The 27,736-nt window shown below is 46.3% G+C and overlaps 1 protein-coding gene across 8 annotated transcripts in view; it reads right to left on the reverse strand.

Annotated features, from left to right (window-relative positions):
* LOC102377708 (kalirin RhoGEF kinase) overlaps positions 1-27,736 on the reverse strand; it is a 140,371-nt gene that overhangs the window by 107,344 nt on the left and 5,291 nt on the right. For 7 of the 8 annotated variants that reach the window (XM_025196965.1, XM_025196962.1, XM_025196964.1 and 4 more), the window contains exon 1: positions 1,330-1,520. The exons of the other annotated variant lie outside the window; for it this stretch is intronic. In XM_025196965.1, the coding sequence (XP_025052750.1) occupies positions 1,330-1,414 (85 nt within the window). In that variant the 5' untranslated portion in view covers positions 1,415-1,520. Of the gene's footprint in view, positions 1-1,329; positions 1,521-27,736 lie in introns of those variants that run through there. 8 annotated transcript variants of the gene reach the window in all.

Consider the following 27,736-nt stretch of genomic DNA (forward strand, 5'->3'; position numbering starts at 1 on the left):
TACCAGCTGCCCTCATCCCCCTACCAGCATAGCTTAACTCCTTAAATGCCACTTATAATGAAAATTAAATCCACCATTACACAATTTCTCCCACGAGCCCCCCAGAGATGTCTTGTGTACCCCCAGGGCTATGTGTACCACAGTTTGGGAACCCTTGCTAGAGAGCATGGGACTGTTTCTACACTCCAAGATTTGGGCTTTTTTTTTTTTTTTTAACCCGGTAAAAAAAACACCACCACCCCCTCCCCCTGCAAAAAAAAAAGCCCCCCCCACCTCTCCTTTTACGAAAACCTTGTAGGAGAGACTAGTCAATGCACTGCTATGGCATTTCAATAGGTGTCTGCCAACCTTACTTTCCAAGCCTGTGTAACTAGGGCTAACGTACTGAGAAGGTGAACGACGGGGTTTCTGTTGGTAGTTACCCCACCACAGCTGGAAAGAACATCTGTTCTGTAAGCAGCTATGTCAGCTTAGGGAAATAAATACAGTTCTCCTTTAAATGGTTAAAAAAAAAGATGTTATTTCCCATGAGATGGTAGAGCCTCCACGTACAGTTTCAGAACAGAAAATAAGATACTAAACAAACCGAGAAAGAATGACAAAAAGGACAAATTTAGATACTGTCCTGCTAAACAAACATTATTTTTAAGGCAGGTTTACCTGCCAAGCTTAGCTATTATTCAGTGCACTGAATTTGGGATTTGGGATTACTCCATAGAAGGGTACTTAATCCCTGTTCTGTGTTCAGAAGATCCCCACTGATTTCCAGTGGGTAGTGAAAACCCAAGTCCTACAAACGTTACCAGGCATGAAGTTGTTTTTATTTTGGGGCACGAAGTTGCAAGTCCACTTAGTCGGCGCTGATTAAGAGCAGCTGCGCTCCTGACAGCGCAAAGCATGAACATTACTTTCAAGGCATTTGTCACACTGTACGTTTGCTTGTTGCACGGGATGATTTGTGCAATCTCGTGACAGCCGAGAAGTTTAGATCCACAGCCAAGCTGAGACCCAAGCCACTGCTTTGATCGGGGTTTCAAGATCTATTACCCAAAGCCCCTTCCCCCTCCGCTCCCCCAAACCCCTGGGTCCTACAACAGAGGAGGCATACTCCCAGTTCCACCCCACCACTCCCAGTGCCACCACTCCCAGTGCCACCCCACTTAAACCCAAGTGTTTAACTTGGCCAGTTTCAAATGCCTAGTTCTGTACAGAGTTACAGACATCAAATCCTCCTCAAAAAGCTCTCCACCTCCACCACCCCCCTTCCCAACTTGGCTCTTTTTCCCACACAGCTACTTCAGAAGAGAGCAGAGTTAAACAGCCACTGACCTTTGCATGCGCTGCAGCAGCAGCACTTTGCAAGGAACCATCCCAAACAGGAGCTGCTGGAAGAGCTGCACCTCCCACCTTTCATCCTGCTCTGCTGCTGCTCATGGCAAACAGCCCCCTGACCCTAAAACTGCACCGGGCTCCAGGCACCAGCTGGACTCCTCGCTGAGTACCCCGAGTGCTGTCTCTGCTCTAACTTGGAAGCAAACCACCTTTGGAAACAGGAGGAGCCACTGGAGTGGGGAGGAGGAGCCAGCTGCTGGCTGCATTCCCGTCTCAGAGGACAAGCTCACACGTTATGCAATAAAAAAACCTCGCTGTGGAGGTGAATGGCTTTCTGGGACACACCTCCTATTAGGCATGCTGCTCCTGTAGCCAAAATATTGTACAAGGAGCTTTTACCAAGAAAGCAAATTACACCCACAATGAAATAAAAGGAGGATAGTGCGATGCACTTCTGCAGAAGGCCTGGGCGCAGTTAGAAAACCAAGGGCACCTCTTTCTGCTGCCCCATAGTTTTCAATAGGATGGCTTTGGCCAAGGAGACAAAGCAGTGGTCAAGGATTAGGATCTGTCTCAGCCCTGCTGGCTGTACCAGGGGGATGGGCAGGAGGAAGCTACGGGTGTGTTAATGACACAATCAGCGTGCCGAGATACTACTATCAGTTGCCGGTTTGAAATTTTGTAATGCAAGGGTCTCTGTCAGTACTCACACGTACGCTGAAGCCTGCCTGTCTTGAATTCATTAGCGATGACAAATCTTGGATCTCAAATTCCTTTCTTTTCCTTTCTATTTTTAACAGCGGCCAAAAGACTTGTTTTGTTCTTTTTTTTATGTCATAACCAAGTTACTAGATGGAAATTGGGATCCAAAAGCATAGTGGGAACGCTGCATAAAACGCAGCAAGACCCAGAGAGCATCTGATAGCATTTTGATGGGACTTTTTTCGTACTGCTTTCGCAAGAAGGAAGGGATTTGTTTGCATCTGGATGGGGCAGGGTTAAAAACCTGTTGGGGATTGATGGGATTGCTGTGGAATGAGAGCACCTGGCAGTCTGGCTGCCTGTGATCAGTTAACAAAGGTTGGTGGATTAGGAGGACTTCGGGGAAGAATGTGAAGTCCTACCTCTCAAAAACAAATCGCCTCTCAGAAAAAACTTTAGCTTCAGCAGGACAGGATACTCTGAGTGAAACAAGACTACAGTAAAAAAGAAACTGGTGGGCAGAGAGCAAATGAGGATCGATAAGGGTTTGGCAGACTTAATATTCTTTTAAGGACCCTTGTTTTTTCCAGCTTTTCCAGACAACATTTCTTTTCTGATTAATTTGCAGGTGCCGATGTCTCTTGAATTGCACCAATACTTTGCATTGCTAGAGAACTTGGTGTTTTCAAGCTTCTGTGCAATGATTAGCTTGCTGATGCCACGCCATCACCTTTGGCCACGGTTTCCTAAAGTGGGTGTCCAGTTTCAGCAAAAAGCGGCCAAGCCCCTGAACCCCAGGTCCCTTCAAGCAGTGCTAGTGATTGTGGTATGTGGCACTTGTTAGCTTTTGAAAAATTAGACCTATGGTGCTACAATTCCCATTTTATGCATAGTACCACTGAGGGCAGTAGGGAGAGCCATGACCTTACTCAAGGCCACAGGTGAAGCAAGTGGCGGAGATGAGGAGGGGGTTCTGCCTACCAGTCCCATGGTCCGTGCAATCGCTAAGTTTTCTGTGGTTCTTGTTGCTGCTATTTCGTGGGGTTCTTGTCCTAAGAAACGCCAGCCTGCCCGGCCTCTTCCGAGAAGGAGTATCTTGCAGAAAACAAACACGTGACTGATGCTTCCCACTTCCTTCGTGCTATCAGGCTGGTCTGTGGCTGTGGAAGGCTATTATGTTGGTGACTTGAATAAAAGAACAGATGTTTTTGTTTCACCATAGACCACTTATGAATAAATCATGTCTCTCACGGTTAACTCTGGATGCTGGTGAAGGCCACCACTTCAGCAAAGAGTCCATATAGCCTGCTGCAGTGGAGGCCTTGGAGCTGTGCAGGACAACACCCGGCTGGGGATGAGGATGGCGAGGGAGGGTGCATGCATGGGCTGATTTAGGACATTTGATGATTGAGCTTTTGGGGGGGTTTAGAGCTCCCATCTCCTCCGGGAGCCTCCAGGTAGTGATTATGTCCATGCTGGTGTACAGTAGACTGCACTGACTCTGTGCCACATACAGTGAATTTAGTCCAATGAATTTAGCAAGCAGAGCTCCTCAGGGAACCTCAGTGAGAATCTGATTGTGCTCCCGTTGCAAATAATACCAACCCTTCCCCATCGCACCTCGAACAGGAGCAAGGGCAGGACCAGGCCTCCAGCACGGCCACAGCCGATTTGTAATGCTGGCAATGTAGTAACCAGGTCAAAGTATGAAAGAGATCCTTGCAAACGGGGATCCCTGGCATCAAGTTTCTCTTCAATATGCAAAACTGAAGTGAACCATCTCTCTTCACTTCCACTTCCCTGTGTATTGTGTTTGTAAATGAAAAAATGCTGTGTCTACTTAGCTAAAAATGTGGGGGAATAGCTCTCAAAATAAATGTTGGGCTCCTGCACACATGAAAAAGGAGAATCAGGGATAGGCAGACCCTGCCAAAACAAGAGATGTGGTATTTGTATGCAGCTGAGTGCAATGGGGGCTCCATTCCTGCGCGGCCCCTTGGTATTAGCACAATAGACATAATTAATAAGTGTTAAGTGCTCTGGGTTTAGGAAGAAGCTAGTACACTGGCTGGAACCAACTCTTTAAATTGTGGGAAATCATTTGGATGATTGGAGGTTTTTAAGACCCAGCTAGACAAAGCCTTGGCTGGGATTAGGGCAGGCAAGGCTCTTCAGGTAGATGTGATCTCTTTTATTGGACCAACTGAGTAGTTGGAAAAAACTCAGTCACCCTTCTGGGTGCAGTCACCCTTCTTCAGGCATAGGTCGTCTCTCCTCTTCTGAGACTCAAAGAAATAGGGGAAGCTAAAAGTGTAGCAGGATGTCAGCGAAAATGTACACAGGTAGAAATTAGAAAGGCAAAAGGTAAAACAGGTAAGGGAGGGGGAAGCAAAATTGAAAAATTAGGCCTATGATGCTACAATTCCATTTTATGCAGAGTACCACTGAGGGCACTAGGAAGGGGAAAAAAAGAGACAGCAGTGATAAAGTACAAGGTAGAACGTTGTCAGTGAAAAAGGAACAGTAGGAGACCAAGAAAACAAGAATGAGGGACACAGAAAGTGTGACAGGATGTCAATGAAAGTATAAATAGGCAGAAATTAGAAAAAACAAAAGGTAAAACAGGGAAAAGAGGGGGAAGAAAACAGGGGTAAAAAGGCCAAAGGGATGATATAGTTGGCTGGGATGATGTAGTTGGGGATGGTCCTGCTTTGAGCAGGGGGTTGGACTAGATCGGTGGTTCTCAACCTTTTTTGTACCAGGACCCATTTGTAAACGTTGATGGCCAGTCCCCGCCCAGTGCCCTCACCCTGATCCAGTGCCCCAGCGTGTGGGGCATGCGAGGCCCCAAGCAGCCCCTTGCAGGCTGCAACTCTGGCGCAGTTCATTGCTCTGGAGTGGTGCTGCAGTCCTAGATGAGCAGCTTGTATTAGGCGACGGGAGCAATGCTAAGGTGTCACTAAAGCCTTGTGCATTTGTATTTTTTTCTATCAAACAATCTGGCAAAACAGAGCAGCCTCTTTTCTGCGGCATTCGCAGAGACACCTAGCGGCCAGTTCTGAGACCAGAGAGAAATAAGCTCATTTGCTGTCAGCAGCGATTCTGCCATTTCAACTGGGTCAGGCTTGATCCACTCACCTGCAACCAGCACCTTAGAAGTGTGTTGTGTGTTATACTGGAGACAGACTGGGATGCGTTACTAAAATAGTGTTGCCAGCTCATGTGTCTTTGTTGAGAGTCTGGCACTGGTTCATGTTTTCCTTTTGTGGCTTTGGAGTTGTAATTTTGGATACTAGAGAATCTCAGCTCTTTATTTTTGAGAATGGTCTCCTAGTTTTTCAGAGGAAAGCCTGAAAATATGATTAAAGTGTAAGATAAATGGTCATAAACCAGAGGGAAATAAAAAGCCCCCAAATTTTATATGCATATTTATGTACAAGTAAACTGTGATTTGGGTGGGGGTAGCAGATGATTTTTGAACGTGTGGCGTCGGCAATATTGTGAAGACAATGCATACACTGGAAATTAGCCCTATAGAGAAAATCACCATGCTAAATTACAATATAATATCTTAGTAAAACATTTGCAAAATAAGAAATAGCTGATCAAACTCAAAATCCTTGGCATTCATGATATCAATTTTCACTTCAAGGTGAGAGACGAGAAAGATATTATCAGCACAAGTCAGCTCCTGTTCGGCCCTAATGCTGCCATCAGCTTCAGTGGCAAATTACCTTTGTGGCTGAATTTGGTCCTAGGGCTCCAAAGGGGAATGTCTTTATCTCAATGGCAGCATTTCTCAAACTGGCACGCAGGGTGATCTGCTAGAGGGTGTGTGACAGAAGGGAATAGGAAGGCAGAAATATAAATGGAGAAAAGGGAAGAAAAAATGAAAACCAACTCTAAAAGCTTGCAAGCCACTGCCGTCGCATATGAAAATACTTGTTAGGATGTAGAAATGGTCCGTATGGTCCAGGGGTTATGACAGAAGGTTTGTTTTAAGCTGAGCCTCAGCTCCAGGGTTTCTGTGAAGCAAAATATGTACTGACGTGACACTCAGAACAAAACGGTTGTTTTCTGCAAATGCGGCACTTGGCTACAATTTTAGGGCCTGATCTTGCTCCATCTGAGTCTCATGGGATGGCCTTATCCCACAGGTTTGAAGCACAGGGTGGCGCATCCTAGGCAGTAATTGTTGACACTCCTGTAAAAAGCAGCCACTACAGGCGTGTTAAGTTCGCCTAGCCCACGGGGCTAGACGAGTATTGCAGGACCATGCCACAGGCATGTAGCTGGCCCCACAAGCCAGACTGGGCCAATGAAGCTGCCCCCTCGTGCCGGATCCAGCACCTGCTCTGGCTGCTCCAGGACCCATGCTGTGCGTGGCATCCGCACTGGAGTAGTGGGGAAGGGAGGGGAGAACTGCATGCAGCGCGGGTCCCGGAGTGGCGAGGAAGAGGCCGCATGTGTCCCAGGCCCTGCACATAGGGATGGGGCTGGTCCTGCATGCTGGTCCACCTTGGACCCAGGGCAGCAGCGGAGGCTGGACAATAGGGCTCTCCAGGCCGTACCTGGCCCACGAGCCGGATCGTTATCGCTCTTAAGCTAGTAAGTAGAGTAAAAAGCCTTCACATGTTTAGCTTGCAATGCGCAGCTACTAGGATGGAGGGCTGAGATGTTTTAATGTTGACGGGGAACTCCTTCGCCTTTTAAGGGCAGGATTGTGCTGCGAGGGAATGGGGTGATGTTCTGCACTTCAAAGCGATGGACATGGAACAGCGCCTTTCATGTTCTTGGAAAGAAGAGATGGAGGGCACGTTTGGAGAGGAGGTGCGCTGCTCGGTGAAACACAGGGATGCTTAAAAAAATCAGGTCAGTCTGTTCATGGAACTGGGCTGAGGGCCACCAAGTACTCGTGAAGCCCTGCGCTCTATTATGTCAGCAGATTTAGCAAAGTATCTTGCTACCCACAGAGATGTTTTTCTCTAGCAACGGAGTGATTTGCTTGTAGATTTTTGCCAGTTCTCTCACTGAAATCTTCGAGTAAAGGGAACCACATACTGATGCAACAAAGAAATATCTCCTCCATGCCATTGATGCATCCTCATATCTGAAGCTGCTGTTTAGTCATCTGGAAGGCATGAGTTAGGCTGAAAACTGAGACACGTCTCAAGTAGACAAAGGGCCAAATACTCAGCTGGGGTAGCTCAGCCTAGTCCACTCAGGTCAACAGAACAAGCCCAAATTGGCTGAGAGGCATACAAGCCGATGCTGCAAGAGCAGGTAAAATTCATCACACCGTAACAGATATTGCCGCCCTTCATCTACGTAGCAATAATAGTCATTAGCGTCCTCTATTCTCTACTTATGCATGTCGGTCGCAAAGTGAATTGATCTCCACTGGCTATCCATCCCCTTCAGTACCATGACCAAAGAACTAGGTGCCTTGTGGGTGATCTGTTTAAAACAATCAATGGATGTTGGATGTGCCTGATCCTGACACCTGATGTTTGGACCTGGTATGGAAAATCCTTTTTAATAGAAACAGCGCGTAGCTGAATACACTAAGTGCTGTGAACTTTGTCTGCACGCCGTGCACATGGAGATTACTGAGAAATCCAGAAAAGATGTGCCCGCCAACTAGCAGCCCTGAGGATGCTGGAGTCTGCACTGACCAGTGGGAAGGACCCTGGGAGATGAGTGCTTCATATCTGGTCCTCCCACTGACTTACCGAGTGACCTCGCGGATAATTCCTTCACTTCCTGGAGTCTAAGTTGTCCCATGTGTAAATTAGGGATAAAGATCCTTTCTGTAAGCTGCAAACAGATGACACACTAGTATGACTTACACTGGTAGAGGTTGACCCCTGATTCTTTCAGGGGTAATTCTATGCCAGATTGGGTATAGTGACCCTGATGTAGGAGTTGGTTGTCCACTTGCTTTTTTTTTTAACGCTGGTGGAGGGGCTAACTATATCACTGTAAACATATAATCTATCTGGGCTCTTTGAAATCCCCACACACAAACTGAGGATCGTTACTGTTTTCATAGCATCACAGAAAAGCAGGGCTGGATGGGATCTCAGGAGGTCTTGTAGTCCAGCCTCCTGCTCTACACAGGACCGTCCCTTTCTAAACCATCCCATACAAGCGCTTGGCTAACCTAGTCCTAAAACTACACAACCAGCCCCATATTATTCTGTTATGTCTCAGGACAGGTAACAAACTATGAATCTGGTTTGTGCAGCCCATTTTCTGATAAAAACTTAGAATAAACACTGTGTCAGGTATCCAGGTTGTAGCCGTATTGGTCTAGAGGCAAAAGGAATCAAAACTCATGGTACAGGTGATATCTTTTATTAGACCAAGTAGATTTTTGCCAAAAAAAAACCCTCCTATGCCTGAAGCAGGGTGCTTGTGCCCAAAAGCTTGCAATTAAAGAATTTTTTTTTTGCAAAAATCTAGTTAATCTAATAAAAGATATCACCTCTACCACGAGTTCTGCTTCCTTTACAATAAATACTCTCACTCCATGAATCCCCACTTGCAAGCACAGCTCAAAACAGTCCCGGGGAAGGTGAATAAGCAGAGCTACATGTTGCATGCTGACACAGCACATTGTGGAACATTATTCTTGGCTCTGGCTACAGCTATTTTGAACAGCGCTGAACGCTCATTAAATGAAATCAAATGAACCACACTCTTAAAAATAGCTGGCGTCCTGTCATACCAACTGTGGGGGGGAAGGAAACCGCCACGCTTTATGGAGTAGTAAAACAGATCAAACATGCTTAAAAAAATAAATAGATTGGGTCAGATTCCCAGGAGTGGGTACAACTCCCAGGAGAGATTTTGGCCCAACAGTAGGGAGGGGGAAAAAAGCATGCTCAACTAGTTGTAAAAAACAAAAGTGAAAGAAATACAGGCACAATGCAATGCACACTCCTTACTGAACAGCCATGTGTGCATGGTCAACACGTGTTGGGAAGATCACAGAGGACTCAAGCTTAGGGCTGAATGGCCACGCCACAGCTCCACCCTAACACGAAGTGGAGCAGAGGGAAAAGTCCTCCTCATCTCCCAGAGGAGTGGTGGGAAAGTCAAGGGACTCCAGGACTCTTTTCCCCAACTGTCCCCTCCCCAGCGCCCTATTGCACAGGAGCAACAGCAGTGGCTCTGTCACCTTTGGAAACAGCAAGGCCAGTAGCACAGTCTTGTCTTCTACCTGGAGGGGTGGTGGTGCCGGAGGCCACAAGGCGCTCTCCTAGAATTTGCACGTGTGAGTGGGGTGGACCTGTTACATCCCTGCTCTGGAGTGTGCACTGTCTTCTGTGGAGGTGGTGATGGCAGGACCCAGAGCATCCCTGGGGTCCTGGCATCCCACTGGGCATGTAGTGTACACCTCAGAGTTATTGTTGCAGGCTCTGTGCAAACTCCAGCAGAAAACACTCCATCAATTATTCTGGACTCAGATTGGCTGTTTTTCCTTTGTAAACCTTTTTTTTTTTTTTTTAATTTAAAATGAAAATGTGGAAGTTGATATAATTACAAAATTCCAGAACCCCAGCCCTAGGCCTTGGTCTGTGGTGCAAATGCCCTAAATCAGTGTGACGACCCATGTCTTGAACTGTGCATTCCTTGGGTGCCCCTGGAATACAAGTCCTCTGAGCTTCAACTAAAATCCTGTGCAGGCAGGTCCTGGAGTCATACCAGTTTTTCCACTGAGTCCAGCAGGCTTTGCATGCTATATACTTACCTTGTTCTTTTATAATACGTGTTGCCTCCTTATTGCAATTTTTTAAATATAAAAACTGCTATCCTGTACCGTTTCCACTCATTTCCTGGTCTCACTGCTTGCTCATATTTCATATCATACTATGACATAATCAAAGTGCCCAGTTTTTTTCATTAGCTTGCTTAGGAAGAACAGAAAAAAGCCACAGATATCCCTCCCTGGGTGTTGCATGGATGGTCTGCAATACATAATTGCCTGATCTAATTCCAGACTGGGGTATAGCCAGAAAGTAAAGTTCACTTCTTTTGCAACTGTTTCAGTGCAAACCCTCCTGCTAACATTTCATCCAGGCGGTTTGTGTTTCCATATGACAGCAGGATCAACCAACAGATGTTTAAACTGCGCCAAACCATCTTTACGGTACCAAAAAGGATTTTTCTGATGAATCAGTGAGAGCGTCTGATAAATCATGACTGACTGTAGCTGCAATGATGATCCCTCCCTGGTATCCTCATATAACTATACCAGCGTGATGGGGCTGAAGGTGACGTTATCTCATGGACTGCACGAATTGCCATCAAGACGGGTATATCAGTGATGGATACGAGCTGAAAAAGGGTATTTGTCAGAGCAAAAGCTTGCTGCATCTCTAGTCCAGCAATAAAAAAACAGGTCTCGCATTGGTTTTCCAAAACGCTTATCTCCATTAGATCAAAATCAGATGTGTGGGAATGACAGCCTACTCACAGCATCAAAGGAAAGAGGACACAAAAACCATATGCTAGTGCTGTCTTTTGAACTAGTTTTGCCTCCATAGTTCAGTGTCTATCACATGGAGAAATGATGAGCTTATCCCTCACATGTCTCTTCCATGCTCCTTTTCCAAGAAAACCTGGGCGCCTCCCGCCCCTGCGTGACAAACATGAAATTATTGTCTTTAGTTGTTGCAATCACAACCTCACGGTGTAATTTATGGGAGCTGGCTCTTGCAACGCTGACTAATCAGTATATACAAAATAGGAGGACATCAAAAGTGCCAGAAGTTCTTAACTGTTCTTCCTTGTTCTCAACCTGACCTGACTTATCAGACTGAGTTTGTTCTGTGATGACAAAACTGAAGCTAATTTTCTCTTCTGATGCCACTGCTCTCTCCTAAGGTAATCTGCTCCCGGCCGCCTTCTTAGAAAATGAGCACTCTGGCCCCCTAAGGTGGCTTAGAGACAGCAAGCAGCACATGCTGTTCCAGGGCCTTTTGCTTTTCCTACAAAAGTATCCAACTAAGAGAAAAACAAAAACTGGCATAAACTGCTTGCTAGATAAAGATGAAAATTGCTTGTTGTGGCCAATTCTCCTCCTGCTAGAGAGGATCTAGGCTGAAATTAAAATGCATGCTTGCTGGGTCAGTGTTGTCAAACATTTCACTTGGTTGGCCAGGCTGCTGTATTAACAACACTGGATGTGACCCTTCGCTCACTTAGCCTTTTGCTAGGGTAATTGTAGATGGCAGAGGTATTCTTGCCAGGAAGCAGTGACTAGGGCAAATCTGCCATCGTTGCAAAAGTTTCTGATGTGCTGCATAAAAGAAAATGTAAAGCTGTGATTGAAACGTATGGTGGAAATAAATAACAAAGCCAGAAGCAACAGGAAAGCTTATGTGGGGGAAAATAAAGCAAGATGACTTTTAATGGTTTATAGAATAATTTCTGGCAGGAATAAAAACCCTCTGTATTGGATTACCATCATGCGTTATCTTTGCCCAATTTAATTTTGTAGTTTTCAAAGCATGGGGACAGTGGCTTTTCTAAGAGGTTTCATGCATCTCAGGTGGGATTTCCATAGGTGTTCAGCACTAAAATTTTACTTCTGTTGAAGTTGCTGGCAATTTAGCAGGCTATAACATGTGCCTTTGACAATTCCACATACAGCATCTCACCACCACGAGGCAGTAACTGGAGCTGAAAATCTACGTGCCTAGACTATCCAGGTAGATATTGCCTTCTTGTACGACAGTATGGCGCAGGATGACTAGGAACATTTTTATTTGTGTATGATATTCAACCGGTTTCTTGGTTAACGATGAAAACCAAGTATTTTCACATCTGTTTTCATATGATAGTATTGCATAATCATGGTATGTGACTTACTATTCGTATTGCTGCTACACTTACGCGACCTCAATAAATGATCACGGCCTCATGGCAGTAGGCATTGTGCATGCACATCTGTCCCAAAGTATATGATAAGGGATCATCCATCTATTCCTAAAACCGGAAAATACCTCTCTACCAGAGGAGATGTAGCTTTTCCATACTGTGTTTGAGAAGAAGGGGTGGTGAGATGAGTTGATGCTGTGACTGTAAGAGGAAAGGATATTGCCATGGGCATATCTAAGATTTTGAAATGGGGGGGTGCAGATGGTGTGGCACATCATCACCTATAACACAACACATATTTTTTCTCCAGTTAAAGAAAACTAGAAGCTTTACTCCTATGCTAGGGGGCTGTATTATTCAGTTTAAGATCACAGCAAAACCAGATATAAGTATTGGGATGTGCACTGATTGCTAAATAATGTATTCATTTTAAAAACCCCCCCATCAAACTAGGCCAAAATAGTCAAAAAGATATGGTGTCATTATACCCATAGTCACTATAGTTAAGCCTATGGATCCAGCCCTTTATATTTCTGTATCTTAAATTCAGAAGCCCACATCTTCTAACCCACGTGGAGCCTGCAGAAGGGTTTGAATGCGGTAGAATACGTACAGCTCCATGCAGGTTCAGTGGCCCACACTTGTCCACGTAAGTGAATACGGTGTTGACAGTGGTAACCCAGAGGCTCTACTGGTGACAGCAATAAAGCAACCTCATAGAGAGGATTTACCATCAAGCCAGATTACTGATGGACACACTTCTGGGCACAATTCCCAGATCTCAACAGAAGTTTCATGTACACATGCAAAGGTAGGATTTGGTCATTATTTTAAAACCTGAAAGATATGCACATATGGTGTCCAATAGACAGGACCAGGCAGTGTTTGAAATAATAAAACTGACATGTGAGGTCTCCAAGATTGAAAAAGAGACTGACCTCAAGGAAGAATGATTTTGTGGAATAAGTGTTCACTGTTTCTTCCTAATCTACAAAAGAGAAAGATGCTCTTGACTCATAAATGTTACAATCCTCTGTTTAACTTTTAGTCTCTCTTGGTTAGAAAAGTTTCTTAATAAAGACATCAAGATGGGCATCAATGAGCTTAATGTTACCAGGAGTGTTATCCACCAGGTCTACATTCCCGCCCCCCGTCATTCACCCACTGATTGCCTCAATTTGCATTTTCACTGACTGGCTTTCTCGCATGCGCACTGGCCTCTGGCTTCTAGTCTATCCTATCCAGGAGGAGCGCAGACCAACTGCAGGTGCTTCCTCAGCCTGACGAAGGATGTTTGTACCCGAAAGTTTGCAAAGAAGAATTTTTTCCAACTATTTCAGTTGGTCTAATGAAAGAGAGTGGATTTACCCAAATAATCTTGTCTGCCTATGGTCTTAGGCCAACACGGCTACAACCTACACCCCAGGAGTGTTATATACCTTTGTGAAAACCCAGAGAACCTGCAGATGTGACTTTCATCTCTCATATTAAATGCAAAGTTCCAGCGCTGCCTTATTACATGCTTTTAGGGCAGTGAACTCCTGTTATGCCTATGAAATGATGTATTTCCTGGGAGACTGGACACCACACCAACTTTCATTGTGGTCCATAAGCAACATTTCCTTGATTTCTGCAAACTTTATAATATTTAAGAGCTACTTTAAAAACTTATAAGTATTGCAGAAGGAAAGGGCATAATTTTACTAGGTAAAAGGTCTGTAGAATCAACACATTCCTTTATGCTCAGAATTTCCAAAGAATACCACAAATAGTTGATAAGGAAATATATGCAAATAGATCCTTTGAATATCCTCTGTAGAAGAATATAGTCAAGACTGCTTTACCCTCTCTTAGCATGGAAAGGAACTGTTCTTCACCTGAGACAGTTGGGAGGAACCTTTTATTTAAGGAGAGCCACTGAAAAGCCATAACGAATAGGCCATTTGTTGTTGAAGAAGACATATGTTATACATAAACAAATGCATGTTGGGTATTTAGGATTAATCTGCACTTAATGAAAAGTGAGGTAGGATCAGACTCTCCTTTCACTTGGAAAGGTATAAAGTGGAACAACTACACTGAAATCCATACACTGATGTAAACAAGGGGAGAAGCAGGCTCATTGTGTGTACAGCAGATCTGTGAAACATCTGTATGTGCAGATTTGCAGAAACATCATTTCAATTATTTGCCATAAATTATTTAGTACCTGCGTGCTATGCCTTCCTGTCAGCCGGTCCCTGCTCTGCCTGATCAGGGAAATTAAGAGTTTCAGTCTAGCGAGTGCACTTGAAAACGGGTTCATAAAATATTTGTTTAGGATGAATGCAGGAGGAGCCAGCCCAGCAGTCTACTGGCAGCTGGGGATGTAAATACTGGTCCTGGAACCGTTCCCCTTGCTTTCTTGGAGCTGGTAGGGCTCAGAAGGGAACATATTTTGGGGATTTTTTTTTAATTAGGATATGTCGCTTAAATTATTATTTATACTACCATAACTCCTAGGGGCACTGGTCACGTACTGACACCCCATTGTGCTGGGTGCTGTATAAATACATCCACGCACACACATTACATCAGTAACAACATCCGATCTAAACCCAGAATCTATTATCTCTGCTTCTCAGTGCTCCTTCACTCTTAAGTCGCATGCATTTCAGACAGAAAGCCATGGAAACAAACTACAGCATGCTCAGCGGACCAGGAAACCACTGAGGTCAGAATAATGAATGGTGCCCCATTGAAACTGGTTACATAGCAGAAAACCTAGGCAAAAGGCCCAGAGCCTGCTCTTCCCACCGCAGTCCCAGCCGGATTATGGCCAGACGTACATCAGTGAATTTGCTATATTTAGTTCAGCCACAGCCCCAAAGGACAAGTGAGACCTAAGCCATTCACATGTTCCAGTCACCGTCTTTTGGCAACACTTGTTGGTGACCTTCCTGTTAGTTTAGTGGGACAAACGCTACTATGCAATCCTCCGCCCTGATGTATATATGTCAAGACACTGGATAAATACCGGTACAAACGACACAGTGTATATATTGCAACTAAAACCATACAAGTTATTTTGACACCCTTCCTTGGGGATGAATGTTTTCATTTTGGGAGGAGGGGGGAGGGATGTTATGGCTGTTGGCTTCAGGTCCACACTAATAAGAAGTCCTCTTCTATTCACTGGAACTTGTAATCATGCTACACGGAAAAACCCTTTGGACAGATGCACCTATACAATTGGGGTGACATCCTATTTGGTTGTCCTTTTGTTTCCATATGCGTATCCAGAATTTACTAAAGGCAGGTGAAGCACACCACCCCTTAGACCATGAGGACACGGGGGTTAAGCATGGCTGGCCTGGGGGATCCCCAGAACCACTCCCGACCTGCTCAAGTTGGAAGAAGCAGCTGCATGGGGTGCTGGCCTCAGCTGGGGACAGCAGCAGAAGTGTGCAGGTTCCTCCTTCCAGCCCTGTTGGCCAGGAGCAGGCGTTGGAAGGAGAAACCTGTCTTTGGTGAGCTCAGCAGCCCATGCAGCTGCTCCCTGCAACCTACGGCTGGAGTGGGGCAAGAGAAGCTGTGGCATCCAGGTCAACTGACAACACTGGTGCTGGTGGGTGGATCCTCCTTCCTGAGTCCCCTGCCAGCCTGGGGGCTCCAGTTTCAGACAGCAGCCAAGGACAGTGGTGGTAGCTGTAAAAGTGGGGGCAAATACACCACTGCACCTCCCTGGGATCTGTCCCTGTCTCCAGCTGGCCATCTAAGTTGCCATTAACCAAATATCTTTGTTCAATATCTTCAACTTCCTGGCAGATAGGATGGAGTGCACCCGTGGCCAGTTTGCAGATGACACTAAGCTGGGTGGAGTGGTAGATATGCTGGAGGGTAGGGCTAGGATTTTGAGAGACCTAGACGAATTGGAGGATTGCACCAAAAGGAATCTCATGAGGTTCAATAAGGACAAGTGCAAAGTCTTGCACGTAGGGTGGAATAATCCCATGCACCAGTACAGGCTGGGAATGGACTTGCTAAGCAACAGCTCTGCAGAAAAGGACCTGGGTGTTACAGTGGACAATAAGCAGAATATGAGCCAGCAGTGTGTCTGTCCTTCTTGCCAAGAAAGCTAATGGCATATTTGGCTGCATTAGTAGAAGTGCTGGCAGAAGATTGAGGGAAGCAATTCTTCCCTTCTTTTAAGCACTGGTGAGGCCACATCTGGAGTATTGTATCCAGTTTTCCCCCCCACTACAGAAAGGATGTGGACACTCCTCCAAGAAAGGATGTGGACAGTCCTCCAAGAAAGGGAGGAAAGTGGATCCGGCTAACTATAGGCCCATCAGCCTGACTTCTATCCCGGGGAAGATCTTAGAAAAGTTTATTAAAGAGGCCATCCTTAATGGACTGGCCGACGCCAACATCTTAAAGGATAGCCAGCACGGGTTTGTTGCGGGTAGGTCTTGCTTGACCAATCTCATTTCCTTCTACGACCAGGTGACCTATCACCTGGACAAGGGAGAAGAGATTGATGTCATATATCTTGACTTCAAAAAAGCCTTCGATCTGGTGTCCCATGATCGCCTCTTGGAGAAACTGGCCAATTGTCGCCTTGGGTCCTCCACGATCCACTGGCTGGAAAATTGGCTCCGGGGTCGGACCCAGAGGGTAGTAATCGATGGAAGTCACTCATCGTGGTGTCCTGTGACCAGTGGGGTCCCCCAAGGCTCTGTCCTTGGACCCATACTGTTCAACATCTTCATTAATGATGTGGACACTGGAGTCAGAAGCGATCAGAACTGGCCAAGTTCGCCGATGACACCAACCTCTGGGGCAAAGCATCCACACCAGAAGACAGGCGGGTGATCCAGGCTGACCTGGACAGGCTCAGCAAGTGGGCGGACGAGAATCTGATGGTGTTCAACGCCAATAAATGCAAGGTGCTCCACCTTGGGGAAAAAAACCCGCAGCATCCTTATAGGCTCGGCAGTGCTATGTTGGCTAGCACTATGGAAGAAAGAGACTTGGGGGTCATCATTGACCACAAGATGAACATGAGCCTGCAATGCGATGCGGCGGCTAGTAAAGCGACCAAAACGCTGGCTTGCATCCATAGATGCTTCTCAAGCAAATCCCGGGACGTCATTCTCCCCCTGTACTCGGCCTTAGTGAGGCCGCAGCTGGAGTACTGTGTCCAGTTTTGGGCTCCACAATTCAAAAAGGATGTGGAGAAGCTTGAGAGAGTCCAGAGAAGAGCCACGCGCATGATCAGAGGTCAGGGAAGCAGACCCTACGATGACAGGCTGAGAGCCCTGGGGCTCTTTAGCCTGAAAAAGCGCAGGCTCAGGGGTGATCTGATGGCCACCTACAAGTTTATCAGGGGTGACCACCAGCATCTGGGGGAACGTTTGTTCACCAGAGCGCCCCAAGGGATGACGAGGTCGAATGGTCACAAACTACTTCAAGACCGTTTCAGGCTGGACATAAGGAAGAACTTCTTTACTGTCCGAGCCCCCAAGGTCTGGAACAGCCTGCCACCGGAGGTGGTTCAAGCGCCTTCATTGAACACCTTCAAGATGAAACTGGATGCTTATCTTGCTGGGATCCTATGACCCCAGCTGACTTCCTGCCCTTTGGGCGGGGGGCTGGACTCGATGATCTTCCGAGGTCCCTTCCAGCCCTGATGTCTATGAAATCTATGAAATCTATGAAATAGGAGAGAGTCCAAAGGAGGGCAACAAAAATGGTGAGGGGGCTGGGGCACATGACTTATGAGGAGAGGCTGAGGGAACTTGGCTTATGCTCTCGGTGGTGGCAGATGCAGAACAAGAAACAATTGTCTTAAGTTGCAGCAAGGGAAGTCTAGGTTAGATATCAGGAATTACACTAGAACAGGTTTCCCAGAGAGGTGGTGGACTCTCCATCCTTGGAGGTTTTTAAGACCCAGCTAGACAAAGCCTTGGCTGTGTTGATCTAGTTGGGGCTGGTCCTGCTTTGAAACTTGGCTACTGTTAAGAGAGTCTGATCAGTTTGTGAAAGTGATTATTTGACGTGACTGCCTATGATAGCAGGGGACTGGACGTGGCACTGGTTTAAGCGTCGAGTGTTTATCTAATGGAGCATGCTTTGGCACATGGCTTGTGGGTAGGTGTGAGGATCACTCCAGCTGGGAGATAAGTCATCTCTCCGGCAGCCAGTCATTGACAGGAAGCTGACTTTGCTCCCAACACGGTATATCTTGTGCAGACTACGGTTTACCAACAAGTCTCCTGGTGGCTTGTTGACTGCCCTGATCCCAGCACCTTTTGTTTCCTCTGGTCCTTGCTATCCTGGTATCTGTGTCCATCTTCTTTTGCTTGGTCTTGACCGCTGGACTAATCCTGTCTAATAGCTCCTGACTCTGGCACCTGGCCCTAGCTAGTGTCTCAGCTCCTGCCTCTGCTCCCTGGTCCTGGCTCTAATCACTAGGGTGGATACCCCATGTTCTGGTCACTGATATGACTTTCAAAGCCCTAATACCTACACATGAAAATCTCAATTTTCACTCAGAAAGAAAAGTTAATTTGTCACTCTCAGCTATAAGCTAAAGTTTGAAAACGTGTCCCAAATGTGGCAGTCTCTGCTTAAAAAAACGGCTAAAAGAATGTCTTTGAGGAGGAAGAACAGCCCCAGCCACCTCACTGAAGCCAGAACTCCAAGACCCATTGCCCTGGGGGGTCCAACCAGGAGTCCCTCTCATCAAAGGACTCCCTGGGGATGTCCATACTGCACACTGAAGTTTTGTGGAGATATTTAGCTGTAAAATAACATATCTCAGATAGATACTCATGCTAACATGGCTATGCCTCTTCTAGGACCGAGTTAGCTCAGCTAGACATTGCATTGTGCAGTACAGACATACACTGTGTGCGGCAAGAGAAGACAGTAGCAGTGGCACCAGCTTATTAAAACTAAACCAAGCAAATACCCAAACAGAAGCTGGGGCAGGTGCTGGTCTGTCTGTTTTTGCCCCCCGTTGTCTTTTAGTGATACAGGTAACCCCTGCTGCCATCTTTGCGCCACCACTCGAGGATGCAGAAGCACCATGGCACAGACTCTGAGGGGATAAGAGCCATCGCCAGCACCAATGGTTATATTTCATTGGGTACTTACTGTTCACCTCTGTCTTAATTAAGCCCTGACAAATGAGGTAGTCTTGGAAGTAAGAGGGATGAAGAAGGTCAGGAGAGGCATGCATGGGGGTCTGTAATTACATGAATTCACGGGTCACCGTCCTTCACAGAAGGGGGATGTACTGGCATGAAGGGCACTGCAGCTCTGATGTGGTGGGTAGATTTGATCACAGGCTCTGTTATATATTTTTTTCCTTTGTAGGGTCCCAAAATGTCCCTGAATCCAAGAATGTACAGCAAAGTCAAGAGACAGCAGAAGAGAAATGACCGTAACTCTGAAAGGCATCCACATATCTTGATGGTTTTGTTCCCTATTTGCTTCTCTGCCTCCGATCCCTTTCCTAAGACCCGATGACAAACCTCTTTGCCTCCGTGTATATCATAAAAGAAAACCTTAGTTAAATGAGATGCGTGAAGTGTCTCAGGGAGCAGGTTTGGGGAGATTATGAGAGAGACTCTCAGAAGATCTTTTCTGCTCCCCCATAACTGGGTTGTACGCTGGGTTTCACGGTTTCATCCTATGTTGGGGAAAGGGCCATCTTTTTAGAAAATGAAAGAGCTGCAATGTGAGCATCTAAACTCAGTTCCCAAAAAAGAAAAAAAGCCTCATCAGCAAAGCCACAAGTATATCAGAAGAAAAGAAAAACCACATGTCCCGAAAGGGAAGATTTTACAATTGAAATGGCTATTTCAGCAGTACCACTAAGAGTAATGTTGACAGCCTCCAAACCCTCTCTTTGCTCACACAAGAACTAGTCTTTAACCCTTTTGAAGTATTATATCCCCGTTCTCAGAGACATCAGTAGAAGCAGGTTTGACATCATCATTTGACAACTTTTCCTCAGTCACTTGCCTGATGTCTTACTCCTTCCCATTTTGTTATTAGGGGGTTACTGCAATTTATGCTCCATTTTCTATACCAACAAAGTTAAGCAGGCTAGACTGAGGGATGACTGGCTGATCTCCATGGGTAGCAGTTATACTCCATGTTCAGGCACAAAGTGAGAAAACAGTGCCGATATTTTAACAAAGACCTTCAGGCGACCAAACTCACACGTGCCAGGAGATGCAAAACTTCAGGCCAAAGTAAGCAGTGATTGAACCGATGCTGTAAAGCATACATTAAAAAATGAGTGCAAGTGGTAGGACAGTACAATTTTCAGAGATTTTAAGGTGGGAAGGGACATAGATGATCTAATATGACTTCCTGTATAACATGGACATATCTTTTCATCCAGTTTCAGTTCTATCCACTTTAACTATGTGCTCCCCACATTTGTTACCTCCTTCCTCCATTGGGCTACATATGGATGAGAGACTCCTTGGGTAGGGACCATCTTTTTGTTACATAAGTACATGGCTGGCAGAGAGGTATTCTACTTCTCAGCCCATAGGCATTAACACAGTGTAAGTAATAGCATGGACCTCAGATGTCATGCAAAAGGACTCTAATTACACGCTGAAGGGGTAGAAGGTATGGAGTGATAAAAGCCAACCATGACAGGATTCGTCTTATCTTACTGCTAATTGCTTTTTCAGCTACATGCTCCCTTCTGGTCTCTTCATGTGCAAGTTATATTCCCAGGGGCCGTATCTTCTCATTTCCACTGGAATAACTGCATTGACTATGCTGGAGTTATTCCTTTTTCACTCTGATGTAAATGAGGAGAATGTCAGAGTGAAGTTATAGCACCTCTTCTACTCCTCTTTATCAACACAGATGTACTACAACATCACCACCAGGTGTGATTCCCTTCTCTACGAGGGCAAGATCCAGAATGCCCTTAACTTTCTTGATGACCCGGCTCCTCCATGGCAAGCCCAAGTGATGCTCTTGTTTATCATATTGAAACCACTGAATGACCTATGCTATTGCTGAGTTCTAGGTTATTCTGACAGGGGCTAATTGGGTGAAATTTCACTCCACATTACAGCTAAGTACAGGCAGTCAAAAAGCCCAAGGCTGAATTCACTTAATCTTCACAGGTTTGTCTAAGCTGCATAGACTGAACCGATCAGCAAGCGAACAGACATTCACTTTTGATTCTGGAAATGGCAGCCACCTGCCTGCAGTGGCCCAGGCCAGAAGTTGGGGGGTGCTAGAGCATGCCACCCTGCTTGGCTGGAGCAGAAAGCTTGAGCCAAGGCTAGCCCGCTCAGCCTATGAGTGTGTGGGGAGGTGCAAAGCATCCTGGGATGCTGGAGGACTGCAAGCTAACTTGACTCTAGAGGGGATCTAGGACAGAAGTTTAATAAACCAATTAAACCTAAATCAGTTGAGTCTGATACTACATCCACCCAAATTTATCTTAAACTGGTTTTGGCCACTTTGGAAGTGGTTTATGTGCACTGAACCTCTGTTGTGTTACAGATTTGAACCGGTTCCCGATCACTTATACCAGTTTATGTGTAACTTATGTCCCTAGCCAAAAAGAAGTGAAGGCAAAGGGACTGAAGAAATTAATTGGCCTCCTCTCTTTGAACAAAGGTAACTTTTTTTTAAATGAAAAAGGTCAGAACAATAGCCATTTGCTTTTCCTTCTTTACCACATCGTGCATCAAGTTTAATTCTCATTAAAAACATGGAATCATGTAGAGGACTAGAGGTGGGAGGGGGGGGAAGGCTCCTGCTTCGGATTTACAGTAATGACATCTGTTGCTTCCCAGATTTTTATATGTGGCTTAGCACTACCTGACATACTGGGTGACACCATGCTGACAAACAGACCAGGAGGGATAAAAGACATTCATAGCTTCAAGTGGACAGCATAGTCAAAGGTTATTGTGCAATAAATCCCAAGTAGCTATAAAAATTTCTCTCCATTTTAATATGCTTTTAATGTGTAAGAACAAAGTGAAGCCATAAGCACAGAATTTGCCAGACTTGTCTGGCTTATCTGTTTAGACATTAAAGGCACCTATAACATGCCAGATGTCTATTCAATGTCCCCATGCTTCAAAATGGCGGCAGGGGAGCTTGAACTAAAGCTCGTCAAATGAGCTTTTGTTCAAGTGCTCCCACAACCATTTTGAAGTGTGGGACGCTGCATACAGATGACACTGCAGGTGCTTTAATTAGAGCAGCTCTCAGAGCCACTCTAATTAAAATGCACCCCGCCCCAACCCTCCACCCTGGAGCATGTGTACAGATGGCCAAAGTTTTCAGGACAGAGCACAGTGGGCGTGGGGAGGGGTGTGGTGCGTGGCCGCACAGTGCCACACAGGAAGCTGGCACAGAGGCACCTGCTGGCTGCAGCATCAGACATGTGGGGTGGAGGTGGCATGGGGAGCTGGCGTGGTAGGCGTGGGCAGTGTCCACTGGCTGCAGCTTGTGGCTGTGGGGCACAGTGTGTCCCCAGCACAGCACCCTGTGGCTGCAAGCCATGTCCCCTGCACATGGAGTGCCCACTGGCTGTGGCCGTGGGGCGTGCAGAGTGTGTCGGGGGGGTGGTGCATGGCCTTGTGGGGAGCTGGCATGGGGGCGCATGGGCAGTGCTTGCCAGCTGCAGCACATGGCCACGGGGCATGTTGGGAGGCATGTGGCTGCAGGGCGCAGCGCGGGAAACCGGCACGGGAGCACATGGTTGCGGGGTGGGGCAACCCCCCCCACGCCTGCTCTCCAGGCAGCACCCTGCGGGCACACACCATGCCCCCTGCGCACACACTACGCCACACTCCAGGGCCGCGTCCCATGCCATGCAGCTGGAGGGTGCTCCCCCCACCATGGCTGCTCCTCACGCCACACCCCTTGGCTGTGTGCCACCCACCCTGGGGCTGCTCCCCGTGCCATATGGCCGCAGGTGGCAGGTGCTCCTTTTGCCATGCCCGCTCCCTGCACCACGCCCTGCAGCCACACGTCACCCCCTCCACATGCCAGCATGGCAGCCCCCCATGTGCCCCATGCCACACCCTGGGTCCACTCCCCATGCCATGCCCTGTGGCCACATGCTATCACCCCCCCGCACGCCCACATGGCACACCCCCTCGTGCACCATGCCACCCCCCACGCCCCACCCTCCAGCCGTGCCGTAGCCATGCCCTGCGGTCGCACACCACACACCCCAGCGCAGCCAGGAACCACACCCCCGCGCCCCCACAGTTCATTATAATCCCAGTCTTGGGCCTGACTGTTCCCTCCTCTGCTCATAAAGACATCAGAGGAACAAACATGCACAAAGACTGCAGCTTTGAAACAGCTGCAAAGCTGGAGCGTTCTCTCCCTACCTGCCCAGTTCCAGAGGAAGAAAAAAGGCTAATTGTTCTGTGATTACCCTGTGCACTTCTATGGCACCAGTGTCTCCTTGTCTTGGGATGACTGTGTGGAATTTCATTATGCAGGAGATCAGACTAAATGAAACAGCGTTCCTTCTTGCCTTAAAACCCATGCATCTCAAACTTTTAAAAGCTGAACTTGGTGGTGGTGGTGGTGGTAGCAGTAGTAGTGATAATAATAAAGGCATATGTGAACTAAGACATGGTTGGTTTCATCTTCCTCAACCATCACCATGCCTTATGGCCTACCATCTGATTGCACCGGACAAGTTGTAGTATTTCTGAAACTACCCCTCAAGACATACTCTGTATTATGAACTTTAAAGTGTGAGACTCCTGGCTGGAGAGCCATTAGGAGCAGAAGTTTTTTTGTTTTATTAAATGTTATTTAAATCCTGAATATTTATATTGGCAACATGAGCCTGTTTATTGCTTGTTCAATAGAAACTCCGTGACCCCTGTTTATATGCCAGTTATATCGATTGTGTTACCTAATAAAAGGCTTCTCGAGACCACAGCCTTATAAACTGTTTAAATGACTGCCCTTAATTAAAACTTCTAGGAACCATAACAATTTCTCAGCCTTTGTATGAGGCCAGCTGAAGGTTTCCTGTAATACACTGCAACTTCTGAATTGTCCTCTAAGGGCTCCCTTGGGAATCAGGGATCATTACCCTTAAATAGGTTTTGCAGTAAAGATTATTTAAGCCAAAGCAGCAAAACCACACAAGCCGACGTCGACTTTAATTTAATACCCAGCCGAGTCGGAGTTGAAGAGGGGCCGAACGAAGCAGCGTAATCTCAGAACTGTCAGAAAATGCAAGATGAGACTAATGAACCGTCAGGTGGGAAGAAATCATCAAGAGTGTCAGGACAGGGGCATTTATTTAAATTGCTTTTCTGGGGGCGTGGGAGGAAGGGCACAGAAGCCGAGGTGCCCAACTAGGAGCCACTCTTGCCCTCGCAGCTTTGTGCAATAAGCAGCTAAAGGAACTTTCACCTCCACGAGGGAGTGACCACGGCGTTCAGAAACTCTTATTTCCTATCAGCCCCTTTGTTCACTGATAACACTCTTCTTGCCTCAGCCTTAATTCCTTCCTTCTCCTTCAAATCTCCTTACTCAGACAAAGCTGCAAATGTGCTGGCACGTGACCGCCTATCAGCTGTGCGTTCCTTGGGGTTGCGTGTTCTGCCCCGGGTCTCTTGCTCCTAGACTCTTCAGGCTTGAAGAGGCAGAAATCCATGCCAGACAGATGGTCGCAGGGCCGTGGCCTCTGTCTAGTCACACAAACTGCACTGTGTATCTTCAAAAAGTAAGCAAGCGGGAGTGAGAGGGGAAGGAAAGGCTGATGGTGTAGTAGTGGGGCTGGGAATTTGGGGGTAGGGCGCACAGGGGAGGGACTCACGTGCTGCTGGGTCCTGATCCCAGCCACGGTGAGCCACATGATCTGGATGTGGTCCACAAGGAAGGGCTAACTTGACAGCCCTGATCTAGATCTACTGACCAACAGCAACAGAAATCTGTAGAGAAACTGGGCAAAACTTTTGGGGATTCTTAGCTGTTATCTGCTCTGTGCTTTGTGGCCTCTCCCATTTCCTTTCTGCTAGCTTTTTGGTATTACCTTTATTATTATCTTCAAAGAAATAACACAACCATAATACAGATACCAGACACAGCACAGCTGGAATCCAAGTCGATCCTTGGCAGCCGATAAGGCTCAGAGGCTGCTTGAGTACACCCTCATTTATCAGCTTGTTTTTACATTTGCAACGGCCTTCAGTGAAGCCGAAGGATTATTAAAAATAGTGCTTATTACTATGTGATCACTTGTATTGACACTAGACAAAACATCCTAGGAAATTCACCAAATCCAGAAGCTACTTTCTTTTTCTTTTTTTTTTTTTCAAGTCGATGGACAATGCAAATAATATGTTGAAGCTTTCCATTTTTAAGGACATCAGCCAGCAACTTGACTCCACACACAATGTGATTTATATAAAACGGTACAAAATATGAGCAGCATAATAAAATTATCTGCCATTTCCCACCAAGAGGATGCAATTACTTCTTAAAATTTGACAGAAGACTGCTAATTTATGTCACAGATGGCCAATTTACTGCTAAAGACACTAGGTTTTAAGTACAGAGACTTTCTGTCCTTGAAATTATATTGTCTGTAAAGGCAATGAATCATACATCCTGTTAACTCCAAGACTTCAACAGCTATTCTACTGCTCCAGTGGACTATGTAGGCTATGTATTCAAAACAGGTGGCTAAAGTGTGGGTGATGTTGGTGTCTGATATGCCAGCATATATGTCTGTGTTGTAATTGCTAGATAGGCAAGAAATTGAATCACTTGTCCAAACTCTGCCCCAAACTTTGGAGGCTTGGAAAAAATGGATCCTGAACCCAAGCACCCCCAAGCTAACTGGGAAGCAGAAGTGGTCTCGATCTGAAAGCCTCTACCTGTTCTACGGGGCAACATCATGGCAGGCTCTATAAACATAGTAAGAGACCAAAGGGTGAGGGGAACCAGAGAAATTAAAAGTTTAAGCCAAATAGCAAGCCTGGGTTGCTTCCCAGGTTTCTCAAGCCCCAGTCTAAGTCCCTTTTCATTTGTTTATAACATTTTAAAATGTTTCTGCTCCTCTTTAATGTAAATCCAAGAATGCAGTGATTCCCAATCTGTAGTCCACATGGCTAACTGGTCTGTGGCTGACCCATAGACTGCACCAAGCCCCTGTTCAAAATGGCATGACTATATGGCACACCTCCTGCCTTTATACGTCTTTCAGTTAAAAGTCTGAGGACCGGCGTGCCAGTGGTCCATGAGAAATTCTGAGAGTTGTCAGTGGTCTGTTGGCTTAAAAAGCCTAGAAATTACTTTAGTAATATTTGAGTTGCATTTTCATACCAATGATGCTTGACTGGATTTTCCTTTAGGCACAGCAAAATTGTCTATCCGTTCTCTAATCAGTTTGTCCAATTGTGGTGCATTGTCCATTGAAGGCCCATAAAGACTTGGCTCCATTTCTGGTACTGACTTTCCTCTTTGTTTCCAGATGCTTAATCCTATTACAGATAGCAACACATAGATTGGCTACCATTTTTTTCCTGTACAATTGGTTGCTATAGTAGCTGTGAAGGAAGTAAAAAGGGCTGATGATTGCTCACCCTCTCCTGCAGGGATGGTAGCGGCAGCAGCATTGAGGGGAAGATGAGAGCCCCGTTTTATGAGCTCCTGCTCCTTCCAGATTGGAGCTCGCCAAAGGGCTGACGAGATATCCAGCAGTCCAGGGCAACCAGAAAGGGGAAATGAAGAGGTGTGGAGAAACAGTGCAGAGCTGGGCCATGTAGCAAAACTTCAGAGAATAATGCTGGGACCGGGGAAGTGAGAAAGCTTGAGTCTGGGAGTTCGGAGGAGTGCCTGGCATCCCACACTGTTGTCTGGGAGAAGCGGTGGCAACAGATGGTCCTGGGGGACATTCTCCAGACCAGGTAGACAGAGGGGAAGTAGGTCAGTGAAAGGACCTGACCGGATTGAGCGGGGATGTTTTGTTTGACTTGATGGACATCTATTCAATGGGCTGCTGGGGAAGAGGTTAATTGTGTTAATTGGTTAATTCAAAGTGATGCCGGAGAAGCTGATTGTCTTAATGGATTCTTGTAAGGAACTGCCCAGGAGCTAATTTTGAGGCTCGGATTTCACCAGAGGAATGGGCCGGGAGTTACAGGACTATATCAGTTTTTTGGGGGTTTAATTGCTTGATTTGAAGAGTTGCTGGCAAAGCTGTCTGACTGAATTGATTCATACAAGAAAACCACCAGGGATGGATTGGTAGCACTGATCCATTTTTCTTAGGAAACGCCTAAAAATTAATGTGGACTGCATTGTTATATCATGGGTGGCTGTTTAAGTATAACTTCATGGTTTTGATTTTGTCTAAAGCAGTGGGTCTCAACCTTTTTTGTACTAGGACCCATTTGTAAACATCGATGGCCAGTCCCAACTCAGTGCCCCTCACTCCCAACCTCCTGCTCCCCACCACCAGGCTCCAGCCCCGCAGTGTGTGGGGCAGGGCAGGGTGTGTATGGGGCAAAAAGGTCTCCAAGTTTGTTCACAACCCTTTCGTATATTCTTGCCACGGGTTGAGAAATGCTGGTCTAAAGGACCATAGAAGAATTAACTGGACCCAGTGATTTTGATTAGGGTCTGTTGGAAGGGCAGAATAACTGGACTCTTTTTTTTATTTATTAAGTGAAGTGCAGGAAGGCTGGCAGGGTTGACTGACTTTACCTGTTGAAAGACCACAGAAGCCACTGAACCGACCCGGAACCAGTTGACCTGGTTCAAGTAAGACCGACATATGTTGAAGGCT

This window comes from Alligator sinensis, unplaced genomic scaffold, assembly GCF_000455745.1.
Source record: "Alligator sinensis unplaced genomic scaffold, ASM45574v1 scaffold4_1, whole genome shotgun sequence".
NCBI lineage: Eukaryota > Metazoa > Chordata > Crocodylia > Alligatoridae > Alligator > Alligator sinensis.